Raw genomic sequence first — 21,802 nt, forward strand, 5'->3', positions numbered from 1 at the left:
TAGCTTCTCCTGCAGCTGTTGTCTTTGCTACTGAGCGTATTGGGAGTTGGCCTATTTCAAGTGGTGGGAAGATGCCACTTCTCTTGCAAAGTATTTGTTAGGCTAGAACGCCTTTTGGAACTGGGATCACCCCTGGTTCACCACCTACCTGCTAAAGCAAGAAAGGAAGCTACAGAAACAGTGAATCTTGACAAGCAGTACTCCCGAGATTGCATCTCCCTATTCATGTGAGTGGGAACAATGGACTAACTGCACAAAAAAATGTTGCCAGTGTTGGGACACTGTGTCTCTCCTGTTGCAGCAATAATCAACTTCAGAGTATTAGCTATTATGGCTGGAAAATGTTGAAGTGAATGTTTCCATTAAGTTTAATCACAACTTAGCTCAGCAATCAGCACACAGTGCTGAAGACCAAACTACAAATGATGCATTGTTGCTGTTGCCATAGATGGTAATGTTTGACAGGCACGAAGGAATGGAAACAGGACAGAAAGTGAATTTAATCTTTCCTCTTTCAGAATTACTCACCCTAACTTCCCTGCTCAGCCCGGCTCTGTTGGCCTGACTTCTCTGCCCGGCCCAGCTCGTGGGGTTGCAACAAATTGAGATCACAGCTTCCCCGCTGACAGGCAGGCTTAAATCAAGGAGCATTTTGACTTCTACGAGCCAGGGGCTGGTTCTGTTCAGGTGCAATGGCTGAATGCTTGTTTCAGTTGGCCTCAGTTCTTTGGGCTTCCTCTAGGTGAAATCTGAATTATGTCCACAGCATTTAGGCCTCATCATACAAAGAACTTTTACACGTGGTTTATGTCAAGTCAAAATACAGTGGAACGAAACGTGTGCATATTTGCAGGGCTGGTACCCAGTGCAGGTGGTGTACGGGTGCGCAGTGGTGTGCTGCAGATGCACGCAGCTGGAAAAGCAAGTTGATAGAAAAATGTCTGTTTTCCTCCTGCAACATGTTCTGCTTTCTCTTTACCATACGATTTGCAGTATCCTGGACCATGCTGCTCTTTCACAGAGGTGCCTGTCTTTGGGCTACAGTAATTTTCTCCCTAAGACTCTCCAAATGCACTTTTTAAAATAAAACTTTTCCTAGTGGTTATTAAGATCTGGCTCCAAAAAATGGAAGCGTTTAACTTTGGTGCTTGCACGTATGTAAAAAAAAAAAAAAATCCATCTGTTTTTGTTAGAAATTAGACAGTTCTGTGCAACCTTTGAAACAGTAAGTTTTGATGTTTGGGGGGGGAGGGTTTTTTAAATTATATTTTACAACTTTGTCACTCCCTTGAATTGAAAGAGAACTTGCTGTCATGCAAAGTGGTAGAGAGTGTTAGATCAGCTGGAGTTTGGAAACGGGAAAAGTCACACAGCACGGCTTTTTAACAGCTGGAAATAGTCAAAACCTCCAACTGTTGCAGTACATTGTGTAAGTAATGGCAATTGCTGCAGTTAGATTTTTATTAAAAATATATTTAAATCAGTAAAAGTAAAGACAAGTTTACTGGTGATCTTTACCAATGAGCTGCTTTATTCTTGATCTTTTTTATGATTTTACTTTTAGAAGCATATTTAAAGCTCAGTTTAGGAAAAAAATCTGCCAAGCATCTGGCACACTTCCTGCTGCATTACGCCCCTTGGAGTGGGAGGGAAAGCAATCCTCATTTAAGTCGTACATTTGAAAAACGCACGGAGGAGTCGTGAAACTAATCGAAAAAGCAAACATCTTTCTACTGTAGAACACCCCAAGGAGAGAAATTCTTTCTGAAGCTGTAATTCTTGATTTACTGCTACACACACATCTTTGATTTTACATAGCATGGGTGAGCTTTATCTCCTACATCACCATTTTAATGGTTTAGTTTTTTAATTTTTATTTTAAGGCAACACACTGGCAAAGCTCAAAGAATCAGCAGAACAGAAGAGCACACACAGTGGCAGCCAGCCCAGCTCCCCTCCCCAGCTGTCCAGCACACCGTCTCCATCAACAGTTCCAAGGTACGGTTTGGGTATTAACCATCTGCCCCAAGCTGGCTTGGACTCCAGGTTCATGGCCTCGCAGGAGGCTGAAGCCTCCATGGAAACAGGGCTGTTTTAGTCAGATGCCTTTCGAGCTCATGGGTTACATGCCTTTGATGCATGACAGTCCATTAGACACTAGGGCCAGGTAAGTGTTTAACAGGAGAGCTTGTGCGTCTCTTTGTTCACCAGATGTTCCCAAAAGAGTCTCTTCCAATGCAGACAGGGTCCCAGCCCAGCTCCTGGTTAGGATCCTCGTGTTTGCTGCGCCACCTTAAACCGCATGGAGAGGATGTCGCTTATCCCAGCCTCTATCTCATCGTTAGCCTGCACAGACCCAACTCCTTCGGGAGACCCTGTCAGAATCAAGTCCCCTTCTTCCAGGGTGAATATTTCGCTGATGTAGCTGATCAGGTAAGGGATGGAGAAGATCATCGAGGAGGTCTCCCCCTCCTGCCTCAGCTTTCCGTTCACCTTGAGCCAGATCTTGAGCTTGTGAGGGTCTGGTACCTTCTCCTTGGGCACGAAGTCACTGACCGGGCATGACGAACCAAAGCCCTTGGCCAAGGTCCAGGGCAGACCTTTCTTTTTGCACTCCTCCTGGGTGTCCCTGGCCGTCATGTCCAAGCAGAGAGCGTAGCCCGCCACGTGCTCCATGGCAGCCTCCTGGGAGACGGCCTGGGCTCTCTTCCCGATCACCACCCCCAGCTCCACTTCGTGGTGCAGGTTGTTGCAGTAGTAGGGCCGGAGGATGGGCGAGCCTTCGCGCACGTAGGCCGAGGAAGGCTTGAGGAAGAAGAGGGGCTCCCGGGGCAGCGCGCTCCCCATCTCCTTGGCGTGCTCGGCGTAGTTGCGCCCCACGCAGATGATGTTCCTGCCCCACTCCCAGAAGCGGGCCAAGGGCTTGGAGGAGGCCATGGCAGCGCCGGGTCTCCTTCCCCGGGGACCGCGGGCGCCCTTGGGGCGTCCTTGCCGGGCCCGGAGCCGCGCTGCCGCCGCCGCCCCTCCTTCCTGCCTCCCTCCCGCTCCCTGCCCGCCGCGGATTGCCCGGCGCAGCCGCCTGCCCCCCGCCTCCTTACCCGGGTTCGCAAATCGTTAGGCCCGGGCGTGCCGAGAGCGGCGGGGTGGGAAGGAGGGGGCCGGGCGGGCGCAGCACCGCCCCCGCCGCACGCCGGGCCGGGCCCGGGGCAGGGGCCGGGCCCTGCCGGCCGCCGCCGCCCGCCTCCCCGGGGCCGGCCGCAGGGCGGGGAGCAAAGGTAAACCGGGCCGGGCCTGGGCACCGGGCGGGGCGCGCCGCACCATGCTCGGCGGGGGCTGGCGGGGCCTCGGCACCGCCCTGGCCGTCCTGGGAGCTGGGGCCCTGCTCCGAGCCGGTACGTGGAGCGGGCGGCGCGGCTCGCCCGGCGCCGGGGCTGCACCCCGGTAGGAGCTGCGGGGACGGGCAGCGCCCTCCTCTGCCGCCGGGCCGGGCCGCGGGGGACCGGGCCGCGTCCCCGGGCAGCAGGGCCGCGGCGTGGGGCGCGGTGGGGATGTCCCCTTGCAGCAGGGCTGGGGTCTGCGTAGTGACCTCCTTGCAGCTGGGAGCGGGCCGGGGGCGGCGTGCGGTGCCCCCTGTGCAGCAGGGACCCGGGGCTGGGAGGGGGGTGCTGTGCCCCCGCAGGGAGCCGGGCGGCTGCGGGCACCCGGCCGTGGGTGGCCGACCCTGGGGGTGGCGGCGGGGTTCAGCCCGTCTGGCAGCTTGGAAGTTTGATGGTGGTTTTTCTCTTTTCGTTTCCCGGCTCAGGGGTGCGCCGAGGTTTTTAAGCTGACTCACAGCCCCAAGTAGGTCAGTATCTGCTCAGCTGGAGCCTGGCTCTGTCGGTGGCTTTTCACATCGATAACCCATCTGGGAGGCTCCTGGGGAGTTTCTGGGCTGCCAAAGCGCTGGTTATTGCTCTGCAAGCGGGGCTTGGGGGACAGGGGCTAGCATTTAAACTGGATTTGAGGGGTGGTAGACTGTATTTGCAATGTAAACAAAAAACAAAACCAAAACTGCGTAAGCTCTGCATTTAAATTTAGGGCCTAAATTCTGAAAGTATCTCCTTAGACGACAGCTTGGGCTTTAGCTTCACAGCATCTCTGGGAAGTCTTATTAGAGGCCTTTTGCATCACTGCAATTTTAAGACCTGGCTTTAACAACCAAGGGTCCGTTGGAGTTAACTGCCAGACTTGGAAACCCTGATGGGAACAAGTATGTCAAACCGAGTTACTACCAGCTCCCGAGTTCCCCAGGTGGCAGGGTGGGTGCTGCACCTTCCATACAGGCTTTGCTACACCAGTAGGTGGGTGTGTGTCCTGTCCACACTGGCTGCACATGGCTGTGCCGCCAGCAGCGTGTGCCAGGTGGGCAAGTCAAGCGGGAGTGGGAGTTGCCCTGGATTTGTGGACCAGCTGGCTTGGTATTGTGTGGAGCCACAAACTCTCTGGGTATCCAAAAAATATCTGCGTGCAGAGTATGTAAAGAGTGAATGTAGTGTTTCTTCTTCTGAGTCAAGGCAGCGATGTTCATCTGGGTATGTGTGTACAGTCATTTTTGAGTGACAGCCATGTTTGAAGTAGGAATTTGACACTCTTCTGTAAGAAAAAGAGTAAAATAAAATGCTAAAGAGAAAATGTATGAAGCACCCCTTTTCTGAGGGAACCTACTTTTTACACTGTGCTACTGCCCGCTTGCCTTCAGTCTCTAGCATGTATGCATTTATGTGATAACACTTCCCATCTGCAAACCCTTTCCTTTTGACGACTCAACCTGCACTAATAAACTGTCCCAGAAAGCTGAAGCGTGTGATTCAAAAGCTGCTGGTGTTCTGCCCTCGCCAGTCCTCTCTGCTTCAGGCATGAAGTCAGGAGGGATGCATTACAAAACTGAGTGAAAATGAAGTCACTGGGCATTTTGGAGCAGACCTGCGTGTGTTACAGTGATCCTGAAACAATCTGCGTTAGTCCTGCGCCAGGGCAGAGGTTCTGTATCGCTTGGGGAGCTCCCGTGAGCAGAATTGGGTCTGAGAACACCCTTCTCGTAGGAGCAGTGCCGGGCGTGCGTGGGAGCGCTGCCGGTCTGCTCGCCGAGCAGGCAGGCTGGAAAGGTGCCGCTTAGTTGCAGATGGGAATTCAGTATTAGTTTCATATTTTGTGGATGTTTTCGCATTCCTTTGTTTAAATTACATTTTAGAAAACGTTTCCTTCTGCGGTGTAGCTTGTTTGTTGTTTTGCAAGAATTGTGAATTAAACATGCAAAGAGGCTTTGGGATCATGGCCAAGGTTAGAAATGGTTCATAGGAAGAAAACATTTTAAGTATGTAAATAATTCCTTTAACTTGAAGTTAAGGTTGTGTTCTCTTTTGTTTGTTTTTGTTTTTTTTTTTTTTCTAGTTAGTGTCTAGCATGCTAACAAACATGCAGCATATATAGCTCTTGTGACTGATAGCATTGAAAAAGTGCTTCATGTTAGGGAGCAGTTAGAGAGTAATTGATTTTTATTTATTTTTTCCTATCAAGGAATAGTAAGGGGTTTTTGTTTTGTTTTGTTCTTTTTTTGAAAGGATTCTTCTGTTCCAGAGGAACGCTCAGCAGGTACGGATGCTTTTCTCAATACTGTGTGCCCTTACCACCAAATACCCAGTGCATGCCTACACTGTCGTGCCTTGGGGTTTTCTTTGCAGCACTGTGTTTAATTTTACTACCATCTCCCCTCCTTATCTCCCTTCTGTCTTAAGCAAATGAGATGGTGGAAGTAGGAGAAGAAAAAGTTCTGGGCAGGACAGTTGTAGCAGAGGGGCCTTAGAGCTCCCGCTGCCCTGGCGCTGGGTTTGCAGCAGCTGTCTGCGTGCCCCGGTCAGAACCTGGGTCTCGGTTTCGCAGCCTTCTTGGTCCGGTTGGTCTGTGGAGCTGCAGGGGGGCTGTTCCTGTTGGCTGCAGCCAGTCTGTGGGGCCTCTTATCTCCAAAGCAGGCTCTTATCAGGGGTGGGCAGGACTGACCTGTTTTGGGAGAGTGGGGCAGGTTGATTAGGAACCTGGTGACCCCTCCCTTTGGCACTGATGAAGGTGACCAAGCACTGAGCGTTGGGAGCCTCAGGGAGAGAGTCTGTGGTGCAAAATGAAACAGGGACTGAGCCAGCACAGTTCAGACCAACTCAGTCACCTTCAGTGGTGTGCGGGGGCCTTGAGCGTGAGGACAACTGATTTCTGACTTGCAGAGATTGATGCCTCTTTCCCTGCATGTGTATGGACCCAGCCCCGTGTTGCAGGGCCCCAGCAATGGAAGACTTTGTCCTCTTTGTGGTTTTTGTTTTGTTTTGTTTGCTTGGGTTTTTTTTTTATGGCAGACCCTCTTAGGGCTTGGTTGTTTCTTTAAGAACTGCATATCTGTGAGTTGAACACTGGAGCTCAGATTATTTGCATCTGGAATTAGATTTACTTCTTGAATCTGATTAAACATTTAACCGAAAGCAAACAGAGAAGCACTACTGTTGCATCAAGGTAGCCCATGAGCAAGAAACCCGCACACAGTGTGTGCCTGGTACCTGGCCAGCCTGGGAGCCTTGCCTTCCACGCAAAGAGCCTGTCCTCTCTCCATGCAGGATGTGATTTCCCCAAGTAATGAGCCAGATATTTCTGTTGTAGCAGTGTGTGTATTTCTGTGTTTTTCCTTTTTTATTTTTTTTAATCCCTGCTTTTTTGTCTTTTGGCTGTAACATGGCCTTTTGTACTTTTTTTGCAAAGTCACTGTGCCAGACTGACCTTTGTCCAGCTGTTTCCTCTCCGCTCTTCTTTCCTGCCCCTGGAAATCTTCTCTCCAGTTGAGGTACAGCGCTTTCCCTGCACGAGCACATCTCTGAGAGCAAAGTGTCTCGTCCCTCTTTGGTGCAGCTGTAGGGCACCAAGAGCCTCCTGTGCTGTGGGACACAAGGTGACACAGCCAGGCACTAAGACTTTGTGCTGTGGTGGCCTCTCTCCTCTTCCTCTGAAGGAGGCAGGTTGGGCTGTCCATACCCTTCCTTCTCTGGGGCTGTGGGCTGGGGGACCTGCTGTGCTCCGTCCCACTTGTTCCCCTCCCTGGGCTAACCTGCGGTTTGACTGTTCTGGCGTCCCCAGGTCCAGCACAGCTGCGAGCTGTCTTCCTGCACACAGAACACGAGCGGAGGAAGTCTAAGACGTTCACACAAGCCGACATGAAGGTGGAATTACTTCCAGCCCTCACAGACAACTACATGTACCTCCTCATAGATGAGGAAACGAAGGAGGCTGCAATAGTTGATCCTGTGCAGCCCCAGAAGGTAATGCTGTCTGCTGCTCCTGTGAGCAGGGTGCTCACTGCTGCCGGTCTGGGAGATCCTTCCAGGTTGCCACATCCACGACAGAATTAGTCACATGCTGACTCAGGCATGGGGGAAAGGCAGGAAATACTGGCCATGCATAAGTACGGACAGGGCTTCACAGGCAGTCTGCTTCTGGGCTCAGTCAACTTGTCCCTGACTTCAAGGGTTATTGACCTGACTTTGTTTTTTGCCCTTCTTTTGATGTAGGGTAGAAAAGAGGAAATGGGACTGAGGGCTTAGTTGTGGCTAACTGGATCAGAGACCTCACGTCCTGATCTGTAACTACAGCTCAGAGAGGGGTGAGCTCTGTGGAGTTGTTGGTGTGTCACTCTCAAACCTTAGAGCAGTTGTGTCCAGGTTATGCCAGGTGTTACTAAGTCATTTCATGTGAGTTGTAATGCTCTTGCTGTGCCCTGTGCCTGCAGGTTTTGGATGCAGTCAAAAAGCACGGCGTGAAGCTGACGACTGTCCTGACCACACATCATCACTGGTAACTATCTGCTGTAGTGGGATTCCTCTTCCCTCTGCTTAAACACAAGCAGCCAAGAATTGTTGCTTTTCTGGATCAAATTGGTCTTCTCTAAGCAGGAGCTTAGGTGTGAGGAGAAGGATCAGAGCTCAGGAAGTGTTCCCTTGGGCTTGCTGTAAACGGATGCATTGCCTAGACTGCAAGCTCTGTGTGTCGGTGCCCTTAACCTTTAAAGCGCTGATGAATTCTAGGTGGAGGGTGAAATAAATGTGTGTGAAGGTAGCTGTGGAGTGTGGGAGGGAGCACACTCGCACTGTGGTGCTGGGACGTATCTGTAAGGCATATTGCTCACAGTCAGCACTTGTGGGAGGATTACCTGTGTTGCAGATTAACTCTGCCAGGGACCTAACAATGAATGTTTTGCAACTGTGCAGTACTGAACCTGAGTAACCTCTCCCATGGGTCATGGTGGAGCCACCTCTGTGGTTGGAGAGCCAGCCCTGATCTGGCAGGACCAGCGCTGCAAGCAAATGCTGAGCTCTGTGGATATCTGTGTGCCTGCTCCACTGTGTCTTGTGGGACACTGAATTACACATATCCCAGTTGTCCCAGTCTCTTCCTGTCCTAGTTACTGGAGAGTTGACTGTGAGCCCCTAAGGCTGGTGTTTCCCAACTAGGTATGGACTTGCAAGGGGTTGTTCCCCTCTCTCACCGCCCTGGTTACTGGAGAAATATCCACGCATGTTGATGTGGCATGTCCTTTGATATGAGGACAGTGTTAGATACTGGGAGAATAGTTGATCAGAAATGATGACCTGGAGGTCACCATTGCAATATGAGTTATGATAAATTTCATCCCTACCCAAATCCATTTCTGTGACCTTTCAGGGACCATGCTGGAGGAAATGAGAAGCTTGTAAAGATGGAGACGGGGTTGCGTGTATACGGGGGAGACAGCAGAGTCGGAGCACTGACACAGAAAGTGTCTCACCTGACATCACTCAAGGTAAAGGGAGTGAGCTGCAGGATTTGGCTGGGGGCATCTCCTGTTTGTGTCACAGCTGTAGAGCTCGACCAGTGTGGTCCCACTTGAGTTAATACTGTGGTCACAGCTCTTTTACCTTTTAACATCTCTTGGATGTAGTTGATAGTTTTAAGTACACCTTTTGCCCTTTTCCAGCCCTGTGAACCATATCTCCTCTGTCTCGTTTTGACCGGTGATACTTCATTGATGAGAACATTGGCATGGCTCAGACACCTGCATTGCCTGGGGCACGCTGGGTGTCCATGTGCTCCTTGACAGCCACCTTAACTGGGGTGGTCAGAAAAAAGGACAGGGCTTGTGCTCTGCTTAGAGCCTCGTTAGCACTGAACAAACTCAAGTGGCCCTCTGAACGAAGGCTGGAATACAGGGTGAAGAGGAACTGGGCCAGCAGTGCTAGCTGCCTGCATTGCTTTTCCAGAGCTGATGCAGCAAAACTTATTGGAACCTACCTGTTTGTTTACAGACGAGCTGGCAGATGACATAAACTGCTGTGAAATGTGCAGGCTGGCATGAATGTCGTTGCTCGTCTTGAGGTGCACTTTTGGGGGGCAGCAGTAAAGAAGGGAGTACAGAAATACATGGGAAGGTGTGCAAATTAGGGCTGTGGGGGAAACATCCGCTTGGCCTCATAAATGTGTTTAATCCTTCCCTTTTTGTAAGTGTCATCCGCTTCTTCCCTTTCAGCTTCATTTTTGTTTGGAGCTTTTTACACTTGATTAACTTTGTTTAGGATTTTGTGTTGCTCTGGATCTGTTTGCTCTTGCTGCCAACCAGACGCCGAGTCACTCTGCATGTAAATGAAAGAATCTGGCATTTCTCTTTGTCGCAACACCTGCTAGGAGGAAACAGCTCCTTTCCAAGTTCCTGCCATAAAACTCTCTTGCTGGACTCTCCCAGGAGCAGAGCTGATGTTTACTGCCCGGCTATGTGAGAATTTGTCTGTAGGACTACTAGACCAATGTAATAGCTGCAATTCTTTTCTAACCGTACAAATGCTAGCAAACAGTAGCTTAAGCTCTAGTCTTCTGCCTTCTTCTCAGGTGGGATCTCTTAATGTGAAATGCCTCTGTACGCCGTGTCACACTTCTGGACACATCTGTTATTATGTGACTAAGCCAAATAGCTCCGAGCCACCTGCTGTTTTTACAGGTGAGGAGTTGGGAGGTTACCTTGCCGGCAGTCTGTGTTGCAAAGAAATAAGCTACCCCTCTGCCTGTGTGCTCCTGACTCTGGATGTGCATCCATTCCTTACTGCCAGTGCAGCTGGTTAGCATCCACATCTTGCCCCCTTACCAAGTAGTAGTTATAGGTGGAACTGGTGAAACCCCTCTGGGTTTGTAAACCATTGCTGGACACCCTGCAAGCAACATCAAGAGCGAGCCCTGGATGAGTCCTACACGTAGCATTTTCTTCCTTGAAACAAGAGCTGTTGGTTTACTGTCTCAGGCCAAACTGTGGCTGATTCCAAAACCTGTTGCTTTTCCATATATCCGTACTCATGTCTGTAACAAAACTGAGAGAAGAGAAAATCGGGGAGTAGGAGAGGGCTCTGTCTCTGGTAGCCAGCTTCTGGATCCTGTTTTGGAGAGTAGGGTTCCCCCTTCCCTGAGACTGTGCACAGTCTCCCCAGGCTGCCACGTCATCCCTCTCCCAACGGGCATTCTCTAGAGCTTGCACAAGCTGCTGCATGGAAGAAGTAATGGCTTAAGCAAGATTTTTAGGGAGCACTGGGTAGAAAATGCAGAGGCGACTCATCTTTGTTCAGCTTCATAGCAAAGAGAATAAGTGTTCCTTGTCCACTCTAGAGAGGAAAAGAGGGGACAGCAGACTACCCACAGACAGGGAAGTGCTGGCATGGTTTGCCTGGCAAGGCTGTGGGGTTTCCCGCATTAGAAGTTGCGTTTGCTGTGTGGGTTTATGTATCACTGAGCCCATGTGGGGCAGCAAGTACAGCCTGGCTCTCCCTGTGCCTTTGGGTGAGCTGCAGCAAGGACAGCAATGGCAGGACTGAGCCCTCGGGGACCGTGTGCTGATGCTTTGGTGTGAGGAGTCTTTCAGGTCCTGATGCCGTGTCACACCTCCCTTACAGGGGACACGCTGTTTGTGGCTGGTTGTGGGAAATTCTTCGAGGGAACGCCAGAGGAAATGTACAGAGCGCTGATTGAGATTTTGGGCAGCTTGGACCCCCAAACGGTATGGCCCTCTCCTTTTGTTAATTTAACCAACCAGAAACTGGTATAGACATCAAAGAAAACTGTCTTCCTAATAATACTGTTCAAAGAGAGAATTTCTCATGGTGTTGAAGGAATGAATGATTGCATCAGGAATTGTCTTTGATGCTGAATAGCTGGAGTCCTCTGGGAAGGAAATGCCTACCCCAAAAATGTTTGTGCTTTGTGGGGAAAGAGTAGGGTCTGCTTATTAAAACAAAGGCTGGCGAGCTGGGCTGCCTGGGCTCTTTCATCAGGCTTGCCGTTAGATTGGCAGATAGTACTGTCTGAAAACTCCTGGCACTTCTCCTGTGCGTGTCTCCGGTGGAGAGTGTCGTGCGTCCTGGAGGGTTGACTCTGTTGTTCCTGCTGTACCGTAACATTGATGATGGTACCTGGCACTCCACCTTTCTACCGTCAGAGTTACCTGGTATCACTCTTCCATTTCTTTTCCTAGAGAGTTTACTGCGGTCACGAATACACGATCAACAACCTCAAGTTTGCTCGACATGTTGAACCCAATAATGTCAATATCCAGGAAAAGCTTGCCTGGGCCAAGGTAAGCAGGTTCATCCTTTCCCTAGGCTTGATACTTTCATGGAGGCAGAGCCTCTCTGAGGAGTTAGAGGAGAGGAGGCCACGTTGGGGAGAAAGAGAGGCCGAGGGAAGGGAGTTAAGATCCAGGAGCTGCAGTATGTTGTTCGTCCAGGGGAGTGATGTGTTCGGGAATAGGGTTTGTGTGTGGCCCAGAGAAGACAGTTTACTGGCTGGTGGAGATGTGACCCTCCCTGGAAACTTCTTGGTATAATTACAGGCTGACGTCCATGTCTGTCTGGGAGGGTCAGCACTGTCCCAGCTTTCTCTGTGTGTACCTCAGTGCTTGTCTGTCTGGCTGTTTGCATGGCCCTGGGAAGGGCTTGGCGTGAGGAGGAGCTCAGGCAGGCAGGCGCAGCTCTAACCCCGCACGGTTAATATACAGGATGTTTCTTGTTCACCAAAACATTCTTCATTAAGCAGAAATCTCTCCCTTATTACAGGCAAAGTATGACAGCGGTGAGCCAACCATACCCTCCACCATTGCGGAAGAGTTTACGTACAACCCCTTCATGCGAGTGAGGTATGGAGATAGATGTGGGTGTGGGAATGGTCCTTGTGTTTGGAGGGGGGGGGATGTGGGAAGGAGGAGGTCTCTAAAGAAAGAGCCATAAGTGGGATTTGCTCTCCTGGCTCACATATTCCTGTTCTGATGCCCTCAAGACCCTCCTTAAAATATACTCGCTGTCCTGGCAGCAGCTTGCTACAGTGAAATTTGAAGGGTTGTGGTGAGCGTCTCTGCCAGTGCTGAAAACCCTGACTCAAGAGACAGAACAAGCTTCATTGTGTAATTACGTTCCTTCATCAAGCGGAGTTTGGCAGACACTCACAGCAAAAGATGCTGTTCAAGGCATAAGAGTGTTTGCAATTTCCTCTTGCCAATGAGCGTTTAAACCAGGGGAGCTGATAAGCCTGTGCCAAAGCCCTGAGTCTGTGATCTCTAAGTGCAACGTTTTCCCTTCATGCAGGAGAAACGTGATAGTAGTGACTTCATAGATGAGATTTTATCTTGCAGTCTCTGCATTTACTGTCCCTGGTATTCCCTCCTGGCAGGGAGAAGACGGTTCAGCAGCACGCTGGGGAGACCGACCCCGTCCGAACAATGGGGGCCATCAGAAAAGAGAAGGATAACTTCCGAGTCCCAAAGGACTGAGCACTCTGCCTGGATCACTTTAATGTCAGTTTAAGTGTAATTTAGATTATTCAGATGTTTTAGGAGTTGAACCTTCTGTTGTGGTTGAGAAAGTCATATTTAGGTTTTTATTTTGTTTTAATTAAGAAAAAAAAGCACTTTGCCCTTGTTGAGATCTTCTACAGCATATTTATATTACGATGAAGAATATTTATCCTTCTGTTGCTGGCTCTCAAACTGTCACATGTGTCACATGCAGATCATTTTACAAGTGTTGGTACGTGGCTCAGAGTCTGGGGTGGGGAAGGGTCAAACCTTGAGGTCTAGGAAAGAACTCCTGTTATTTTTGTTGGAGCCAGATGCAAATGCAGACACTGGGACTAGGGCCCAAGATGTCTTCATTTAAAACAGAGACAAAATGCAGTGACTACATTGCCGGCTGAAAATCTGAACTGCTGCTGCTTAAACCTTTGAGTCTGTTGCTTCTGGCTCCACTGAAACTGGTTCTCCGTGACAGACCTCCTCTGCCACTGCCAGTTCCGGGCTTAGTTTGTGACATACGCAGGGTACTGGGGAATGGCACACGTGGACTCTCCAGCTTTCCTCTTCTCTCTGACATTCCTTCTCGTGGACTGCAGTAACTTTTCCCAGCAGCGTGCTGGCTTAGAGTTTGCACTGTTGCTTATACCTACCCTTTCACTCTTAAGCCTGTTTGCATGTAGCTGCTTACTGCTCTTAAGTGTGATCTGTGTTACTTGTATTAGTACCACACAAATGAAGAAGGGATTTGTTGGCTCGTTCAAAACCCTGAGAAGAAACCACTTACCTAGTGACTAACTGTGTGTCTAACAGCTGAGCAGCGATGAGACTCCTCCAACAGACGCCTTGCTGCCGATAGCCAGAGCAGCTGCTTTGTACCTTGCCGTGAGTAATGTGGCAAACGAGCATTTCTTAGCTGGGCGCTGTTCCCCAGCGAGAGAGCAGCTGTTGTGGGGAGCGCTGGCAGCAGCCGCGCTGGGCCCGTGAGCCTGGGCGACTCCAGCTTAGGGGCCTGGCTTACAGCAGATGCTGCTGGGCCTGATCTCCCACCCTGCAGCCACTGCCTGGGCCAGCCTCTCTGCTGGAAAGGCCGCAGCAGTGATGTTCTAAATGATGAGGGTGTCCGCATATTGCCAGATTAAACAGGGCTCAGATCTCAGACCCCCTGAGAAACCACATTAGCCTGGAGTGTTTCTTTTTCTTGGTTAGTCCATGGGGCTTAAAAGCCATCTCTGTTCTCAGAATTGTGCTGTATGACCCCAGTCTGCAGCCGGCTTGAAAACTGCAGGGAGGGAGCTTCCCCTCGGGCTGTTTTTCTCACAGAGAATAGTGTGTCGACGTGCATGAATGGGATAAACTTTGGGGGAAAATAAATCCAGATTTTCAGTGAGTTGGTCACCCCCTTCCTGCACTTCCCATCCTCCGTCTCAGTGTCTTTAAAGAAGAGGGATGAGAGTGAAGGGTGGTAGGACCCAGCCTTGTGGGCTCGGCATCTGTGTTTCTTACGCATCTTCCTTCTAATCATATTTTCTTCCTTGTTTCTTGGTCTCGGCTGCATACTGCAGATCTGCTCAAGTACAAGACATTTTCAAAGAAATGCTTTGCGGCTGAAACTAGCAAAAGATTAAAATAATTTTGGTTCCAGTTTCTCCCTCTCTCCCCAGTGCATGTTGGTAAGTAATGCCACGATGGAGTCCGTAACCACCTGGGTGTCACCGGTGTAACTTGGGTCTGTTGTTCTAACGAATGCGCTCAATGGCAGTGTATGAGCGGGATTTGGTGTAGCACCGTTTCTTTATTTGCTTTAAAAAAGTAAATTTTATGTAGTTCAGAAAGAAAAGTGGTACCTGAAACTTTACTGCCTCCTTAACTTGAATGCTGTGCTGCTACAACGGAGCATGACTGTACTGATGGCTGTTTGACAAATGAGCAAATAAATAATAACAGCTGTAAACCGAGCAGCGGTGGGGTGCTCTGCAAGAAGGGGAGGTTTCTTTATCGGACAATTATTATTTTTTTTTTTTTGTTACTGGTAATTGAAGTCAACCAACTGAAAGTGACTTTATGCTTAATCCTGGGGGGGGGTGGGTGGCATTTTGGGACCCTCTGGGGCTTTATTCAAGGTCTTGTTACAACTGTATTTTCCCTTCGAAAGAAGGGAGTATGTTCAGCGCTTGTTTCTTGCTTGCAAGCGCCGTTCCCTCCTTCACAAGTGGCGTTTGGGGGACCACGGTTGACCCTGAACTGGGGCTCATGTCGGGCTGGGACGGGAGCCGGGGCATGGCTCTGATCCTGCTTGCCCAGCGTTTTTGGTGTTTCGGAGTTGTTCAGAGGCCATGCCTGGAGCTCTGGCATGGTCATGCGAGACCCTCCCGGGAGCTCCCTCCTAAACAGCAGTGCCAGTGTCCAGGTCTCGTCCAAACCATCTTGTGTCTCTGGTGTTTCCAACCCCTGGTGGGAGCCGGCACCCCCCATCCCTCCCAGGGATGGGAGACCCTCATCCCTCTCACGTTACCACGCTGGTGGTGGGAGAAGCGGCTGTTTTCGCAGGCCGGGCCCTCACTTGCTGCAGTGATGCCTGGCTGGACTCCGCCAAGGCTGGGGGCCAGGCTGCAGTTTTGGGGTCCGGTGGTGGGGGGACGGGGACACAAACACCGTGTGCCCCAGCCTTCCTCCTCGCCGGGCTCCCCCGTGCCTTCAGCCTCGCAAGGATGAGCCGCGGGGCCCCGCGAGTGGGCGTGTGGACGCGGGGGTCCACGGTGAGATACCGAGGGGCTGCTTCATCCCTCTGCCCCCCACCGAGGCGGGGGTTCCAGCGGCAGCCGCCTTGGCGCTGGGGATAAGGGAAGCCCCCGGGCACGGCAGCGGGGCCGTGCGGGCTCTCAGCCCGCCCCACGCAGCGTGACCCGCCCCGCACCGCACCGGCGGGGGCGGGACGCGTCCGCCCGCTGCGGGGAGGGGCCGCGCCGGGGCTGCGGGCGGCCGAGCCCGCAGGTAGCGGCCGCGTCACGCGTGGGCTCCGCCGAGGGTCGCGGCGGGGCTGGCAGGGGACACCGCGCACCCCCGCGGGTCCTACCCCCGCGGCTGCGCGGGGCCGGGGCCGCTCCCCACCCCCACGTTTTGCTCCGTGGAGCTGGGGCCACCCCCGTGTTTTGCTGCGTGGGGCCGGGTCCCGCCCCCCCCCCGCCCCGCGCCGTGTCCCGCGGCCGGCGCTGGTGAGGGACCATGAAGGTGAAGGTGATTTCTGTCCTGGAGGACAACTACATGTACCTGGTCATCGAGGAGAGCACCCGGGATGCCATCGCGGTGGACGCCGCCGTCCCCAAAAGGGTGAGAGGCGTTTTGCCACCCCCGGAGCGGCCGCAGCCTCGCCATGTCCTGGGTGGGCTGTGGGGTCCCACCTGGGGGACGTGACCGCGGTGGTGGCCCCGCGCGGGGTTGCCATTGTGGGGTCTTTGCGTGCAGCGGGTGCATCCGTCTGTGCGTGGAGCATCCCACTGGTGGGGGCGGCCCCTGTTCAGCCCCCACGGAGCGTGGATGTGTGTGCTAGACCCCTGGGCTGTGGGGGGATTTCCACGTTGCCCTAACCGTTACCTCCCAGCCCTCCCGAGCTGGAAGCCGTGCAGACCCCAAAGCAAGTGAGAATAACCTGAAATAGGCTGGAAAGTCCTTTTTTCCAGGAGCCAGCCTGCGGCCGTGCTGCTGCAGGCAGGGAGGGAAGGCAGCGCCGGGATCATCCCTCGCCGGCGTGACGCCCATGGTCCCCCTGCCTGGGACCCCCCTTGTGCCACCCTGAGCTGCGGCACATCGCAGAAAGGCTGTCGCGGTTTTTAAGCGTTTGTTGTTGACACGGACGTTTCCTTCCTCTTTGAAGAACGTAATCAGGAGCTGCCAGGGGCTTTGTTAGTAGCGATGAATTTGAAGTTGACATCAAAAGCCTCCTGGAAGCTGAGCCATGGGGTTGGCAGCCCTGCACGGCCCCTCGCTGTAGCTGGGACGGGTGGCACGGCCACCGTCTCCCTGCTGCGGCGGTGACCCCGTGCACGGCCCGTGCTGCACCTCCATGCTTACGCTGCGAAAGCACCGGCCATAAAATGCCGCCGTCCCCGTGGGAGCAGCGTGTTCCCGTCTGCCTGCTCCGCTCTGTGCGACGGGGTCGGCTGCAGGGAGCCGAGCCTTCATCCTGCTCTCATCCTCTCATCGCTCAGTGGTTGTTTCTGACTGTTTTCTCTGCCCTGGTCCGCTGGGCCTCTCGCCTGCAGCGCGGTGCCGTACGGGACAGATCCTGTGCTGGCACGGGCACGGCGGGCGCCGGCCGTTCAGGGCTGTGCTGTGCGGCTGTAGCGGTCGTGGAGTGTGTGTCACCACTTCTCTGTGTGCTCACTTCTTCTGCTCTGGGTCTGTTTCAGTTGCTGGAAATCGTCAGGAAGGAGGAGGTGGTGCTCAGAGCCATCCTCACCACCCACCACCACTGGTAAGTGCCGCTGGCACGAGCAGGGGGCTGGGGGCAGCCGTGCCCCATGTGGGACCGGGTGTCCATTCCCTCCTCTGCCGGTGCAGGGACCACGCGAGGGGCAACGAGGAGCTGGCGAGGCTCTGCCCCGGCCTGCGGGTGTACGGTGCCGATGAGCGGATCGGGGCCCTGACTCACAAGGTGACCCACGAGCAGGAGCTGACGGTGCGTGGCTGTACGAGTGCCCTAGGGCTCGGTCCCCACGCACGGGTCCTGCCCCATGGGGTGGCTGTGGCTGGTGCAGTGCTGGGTGACGGCATGGTCCCACCGTGCCGGGAGCTAATGGGGTTGGTGCCTGGCTGGGGCTGTGCTTGGGCTCCCCGTGCCCTGGGGCGGCTGTAGATGCAGCACCATGGATTCGGAGTGGGATGGAGCTCTGGACTGGATGAGAAACCCCATCCCATTCCCAGCCCGTTTGGGATTGCGCTGGGGGACCCAACCCTCTCCTGGAGCTCTGCTGCTAAATGCCATTGGAGAAGATGCGCGTAACCCGGGGCTCACCCAAACTGCCCTCCCCTGGTTCGTCTGTGACCTCCTGAGCCCTGGGCAGGGGTCCCCGTGGGGCACGGGGAGGTCTGGGGGAACCTGGCTGCCCGTCAGGGCCGGGGGACCCCAGCAAGGTCCTGACCTTCTCTCCCCGCAGTTCGGGGCCATCCGGGTGAGGTGCCTCTTCACCCCCTGCCACACCTCGGGCCACATGTGCTACTTCATGTGGGAGGACGGCTCCCCGGATGCTCCGGCTCTTTTCTCAGGTATCCCACCCTGCTGACGTGCACCCCGTGGGTACCGGGGTCACAGGGCACGCTGCCTCCCCGCTGCCTCCCCCCCTGGGCTTGATGCTCACAGGGCGAATCCAGCGCGTGGGGGCTCCCACCCGGCACCCCGTCCCTGGGAGCGGGGCCAGGGTCCCCTCCGTGTCCAGACCCTTTTCCCCACAGGTGACACTCTGTTCGTGGGAGGCTGCGGGAAGTTCTTCGAGGGGACGGCGGAGCAGATGTACATCAACCTCACCCAAATCCTGGGGGCTTTGCCGAAGGAGACGGTGAGTGCCCCATGTCTCAGCCCCAGCCTGGGGAGGGACCCCAAAATTGAGAGGGGGCTCGAGGCTGGCACCGCTTGGGAGGCAGCACCCATCCATGGGACTGGGGCTACAGCGGGACCAGGATGGGTCGGACCAGGCACCGGGCACACGTGTGATGCTGAGTGTTTCCTGCTGGCATTGCAGAAGGTGTTCTGCGGCCACGAATGCACTGTCCGAAACCTCAAGTTTGCCTTGAAAGTGGAACCGGAGAATGAAATAGTGAAGAACAAACTCACGTGGGCTAAAGTAAGTGGCTGTGTCCCTGCCGGGGTGGGGACAGAGGAGGTGTCGAGTGCCGGCAGGTTTTTGGATGTCTCTGGTTCCTCGGCAGCAGCGGGATGATGAGGACTTGCCCACGGTGCCCTCCACGCTGCAGGAGGAGTTCCTCTACAACCCCTTCCTGCGGGTCACGTAAGCAGCGCCGGTGCCTTGGGGGTGCGAAGGGCCCCGCAGTGGGTCAACCCCAAATCCGAGGGGGGTTGGTTGGTCCTGCCCCCAAACTCCGCTCCCCTTTTTCATCCAGCAGCACCCCTTCTCCCATGGCTTCGCTGGCTGGTGGGAGATCCAAGCCCCAGGGGAGGGGAGGGGGCCCGGACATGAGGTGCTGCACTGCCCAGCACGGGGCACCCGCAGACAAGCCCCACGTGCCCCAGCAGCCACCTGGCACGAGGATGTGACTCCCCCGTTGTCCGTCCTGGTCTGCGCTGGGGTCCCGGTGGGGAGGGGTGTCCCCATGCCGTCCCCTGTGGTCACAGCAGAGCCGCTCTCCTTGCAGGGAGGAGCCCTTGCAGAAGTTCACGGGGAAGACGGACCCGGTGGAGGTGCTGAGGACGCTCCGCACCGAGAAGGATAACTTCAAGAAGCCCAAGGAGCGGCCCAATCCCCAGGCCATGCTCGCGTTCGACTGGGGACTTTTCAGCCCCTTCCTCGAGAAGAAGTGATCGCTGTGGTGGTGGCTCCCGAAACGCAGCATCCCCATCGCGGCGGGGGCTTCCTCCCGGGGCTGCGTCCGTCTGGCTCCGACTTACTCCTGTAGGACTCGGCAGTTGGGAACTGGTTTCTGTCTTTAACCTGCTCGTTCTGAGGCCGCTCTGCTTCGCTCCCTCCAGCGCCGTGCCCGGTTCCCCTGGCCATGGGAGCTTTGCTGAGCTCGGCCAGGCAGTTAAACCCCGTGGGCTGCTGGCAGAGGGTCAGGGCATGTTTTGGAGGACCTCCCCCCCCCGACATTGGGGTTGACGGATGCGGGAGCTGCCGCCCGTCGTGCAGCCCTTTGCCTGCCGGAGGGAGCCGAGGCAGAGTATGGAGAAGGTGGGGACGCTCAGGGGACGCGGTGCTGTCCCCCACGGACCAGCCGGCACCCCTGGGGGGGCTGTGAGGGTCTCCTGCCGGCAGCCCTGACACACCTGGGTGCTGCATCGGGACGAGAAGCGGAGACTTGGGTGCACAAGAGGAAGCCAGGAGGGAATTTGGCATTTTTCACGGCTGTTTAGCAGTGCCTGCTTGACTCCAGACCTGAGCTAACAGAAACCCTCATTACAGTGGGGTTTGGGTATTTTTTTCCTCTTTTTCAGCCCCCCCCTCTATTTTTATAGTAGGCCAACATAGAAAAATTGCGTGGGGATTTGTAATGCAATCGCTGACTGATGGGAGCCACCCAAACCACTGACACCGCACAGAGTACCTTCAGGTGGCGTTCAGGCCTGGGGGGGACACGTGCTCTAACCCCCGGCTTTGTAAATGACTTTTCAAGGTGTGACAGTTTTTAGGCTGCGAACAACAACGCGCTACTAGGCATCCATTGCTGCTGCTGCTGGTTTGTTTATTTTTCTCCCAAGATAGAAAACCGAAAAACTTGGATGAAACTTCCTTTTCTGTTGCCTTTTCTTTGGAACAGCTGGGTCTCTTCAGCCTTTAGTTTGTGTGAAATCAGTACTGTTTTATTTTTTTGAAGTCTGAGAAATGTGCAGAGCTTTTATTGGCAGGTGGTGGGGAGGTGCATTGCAAACCAGTAAAGTAGTTTTTTTTGGTGTTTTTTTTTTTTTTTTTTTGGAAAACATAGGGCTCGATGGTAGCTCTGTAAATAGCTGTGAAAATCCCTCCGAAGGGGCTGGGCTCGGGCAGGTTGCTCCGGGGGGGACAATCGCCCGTCTCTGGTTTCTTCTTTACCTCAATGTGTGCGACTGTCTCGGTGTTGCTGAGTTTACCCCCAGTTCTGCGTAGTTCAGCTGAAAACACAGCAGAGCAGAGGGGCTGGGCTCGGGATTCTTTACCGCGTGTTGGCATTTTAAAGCGTTGATTATAAATTTTGTAGCTCCTAACACTGGAATAGAGTTGACTTCGGGATCTTTCATGTGTGGACTGTGAACTGCACCCATTACCACTGAAGCCTGGTTTGTGGCTGTTTCTTTCATTGCTAGAAATAGACTAAGGGTTTTCTTTTCTTTCTTTTTTTTTAAGTTATAGTTTTAGAATTACTCCCCCCCCACACGGGAGGGGAAGAATTAATCCTGCTGCGTGAATTGCCTCAGTGCTCTTGCCTCAAAGTTACTCAGTTTAAATGTAATGGTGCAGTTTATAGATGTTACCTGGGTGTTCCTCTGGAATTTTATTTACCCTTGGAGCAGAGATGCTCCCCTGTGTGTTCGGGGAGGGTTCCCGACCTAGCAGCGAGCCCGCTCACGTTGACAGCAGGAGCCTGCAGCTCCAAGGCTGGGAGGAATCCAAGCTGTTCGCGATACCCCGGCAAGAGCAGACACCCGGGAGCCTCTGCAGGAGCGGAGGTCTCAGCCTGCTCTGAGCAGAGCACCCTTTGGCGGCTTTAGGGGTGTGCGTGTTGGTAGCCTGGTAACTGGAGGTGAGACAAGGAGTTCGCCTCCCTCTCCCTAGTTATTTAATTTACAGCTAATTTATCTTTATGTATTTGTGCACTTCTGGCCTGATGTGCATGTTGTCAACAGAGAGAGAGTGTGTTTCTCTCGCACTGACGTTTATGGTCTCAGCACTTCAGCGCACTGGACTTGACTTTGCATTAGCAGTGGTGTCTCTTGCTGCAGATAAAAATGGTGTGGTTTAGCGTAACGCCGCGCGTTACACATCTATGCGTGGAACAGGGCAGTCACTGAAACTACCGACTTGCTTGTAAAATGAATAGGGTGGGGAGGGGGAAGCACTGGGACATTCTTGCCTTATGAACACTGTGAATTCACTAATTGATCAGCAACACCTGAAAAATGTAAAGCTTTTAATTAAAACCATTAAAAAAACCCCATCTTTTACACTGTTGGTTTACTTTTAAGAAAGAGCGGAGAGGGCTTTGAGAAGGACACAGGCAAGTACTGCCAGA

At 53.4% G+C, this 21,802-nt stretch overlaps 3 protein-coding genes across 13 annotated transcripts; 2 read left to right on the plus strand and 1 right to left on the minus strand.

The window, feature by feature from the left end:
- Positions 1–1,511: 1,511 nt before the first annotated feature.
- On the minus strand, positions 1,512–3,279 carry FAHD1 (fumarylacetoacetate hydrolase domain containing 1). Its single transcript, XM_063342979.1, has one exon. The coding sequence runs from the start codon at positions 2,935–2,937 to the stop codon at positions 2,266–2,268; it is 672 nt and encodes a 223-aa protein (XP_063199049.1). The 5' UTR covers positions 2,938–3,279; the 3' UTR covers positions 1,512–2,265.
- Positions 3,145–14,823, plus strand: HAGH (hydroxyacylglutathione hydrolase). 10 transcript variants are annotated; one of them, XM_063342971.1, is made up of 12 exons: positions 3,194–3,275; positions 3,803–3,844; positions 5,601–5,631; positions 6,781–6,862; positions 7,153–7,334; positions 7,802–7,866; positions 8,734–8,851; positions 9,931–10,039; positions 10,980–11,083; positions 11,558–11,659; positions 12,138–12,217; positions 12,748–14,823. In XM_063342971.1, exons 5-12 carry the CDS (start codon positions 7,230–7,232, stop codon positions 12,845–12,847), a joined length of 783 nt encoding a protein of 260 aa, XP_063199041.1. In that variant the 5' UTR covers positions 3,194–3,275; positions 3,803–3,844; positions 5,601–5,631; positions 6,781–6,862; positions 7,153–7,229; the 3' UTR covers positions 12,848–14,823. The 10 variants fall into 10 exon arrangements, with proteins under 10 accessions (XP_063199044.1, XP_063199048.1, XP_063199041.1 ...); XM_063342972.1 differs by lacking the exon at positions 3,194–3,275 and adding an exon at positions 3,287–3,392; XM_063342970.1 differs by lacking the exon at positions 6,781–6,862.
- A 998-nt stretch (positions 14,824–15,821) lies between these two features.
- Positions 15,822–21,614, plus strand: HAGHL (hydroxyacylglutathione hydrolase like). 2 transcript variants are annotated; one of them, XM_063343197.1, is made up of 8 exons: positions 15,822–16,195; positions 17,275–17,339; positions 17,426–17,519; positions 18,022–18,130; positions 18,317–18,420; positions 18,604–18,705; positions 18,791–18,870; positions 19,235–21,614. In XM_063343197.1, exons 1-8 carry the CDS (start codon positions 16,091–16,093, stop codon positions 19,398–19,400), a joined length of 825 nt encoding a protein of 274 aa, XP_063199267.1. In that variant the 5' UTR covers positions 15,822–16,090; the 3' UTR covers positions 19,401–21,614. The 2 variants fall into 2 exon arrangements, with proteins under 2 accessions (XP_063199267.1, XP_063199266.1); XM_063343196.1 differs by having other exon boundaries at positions 17,426–17,543; positions 19,235–21,609.
- Positions 21,615–21,802: the final 188 nt, after the last annotated feature.

Source organism: Chroicocephalus ridibundus, chromosome 8 (assembly GCF_963924245.1).
Source record: "Chroicocephalus ridibundus chromosome 8, bChrRid1.1, whole genome shotgun sequence".
NCBI lineage: Eukaryota > Metazoa > Chordata > Aves > Charadriiformes > Laridae > Chroicocephalus > Chroicocephalus ridibundus.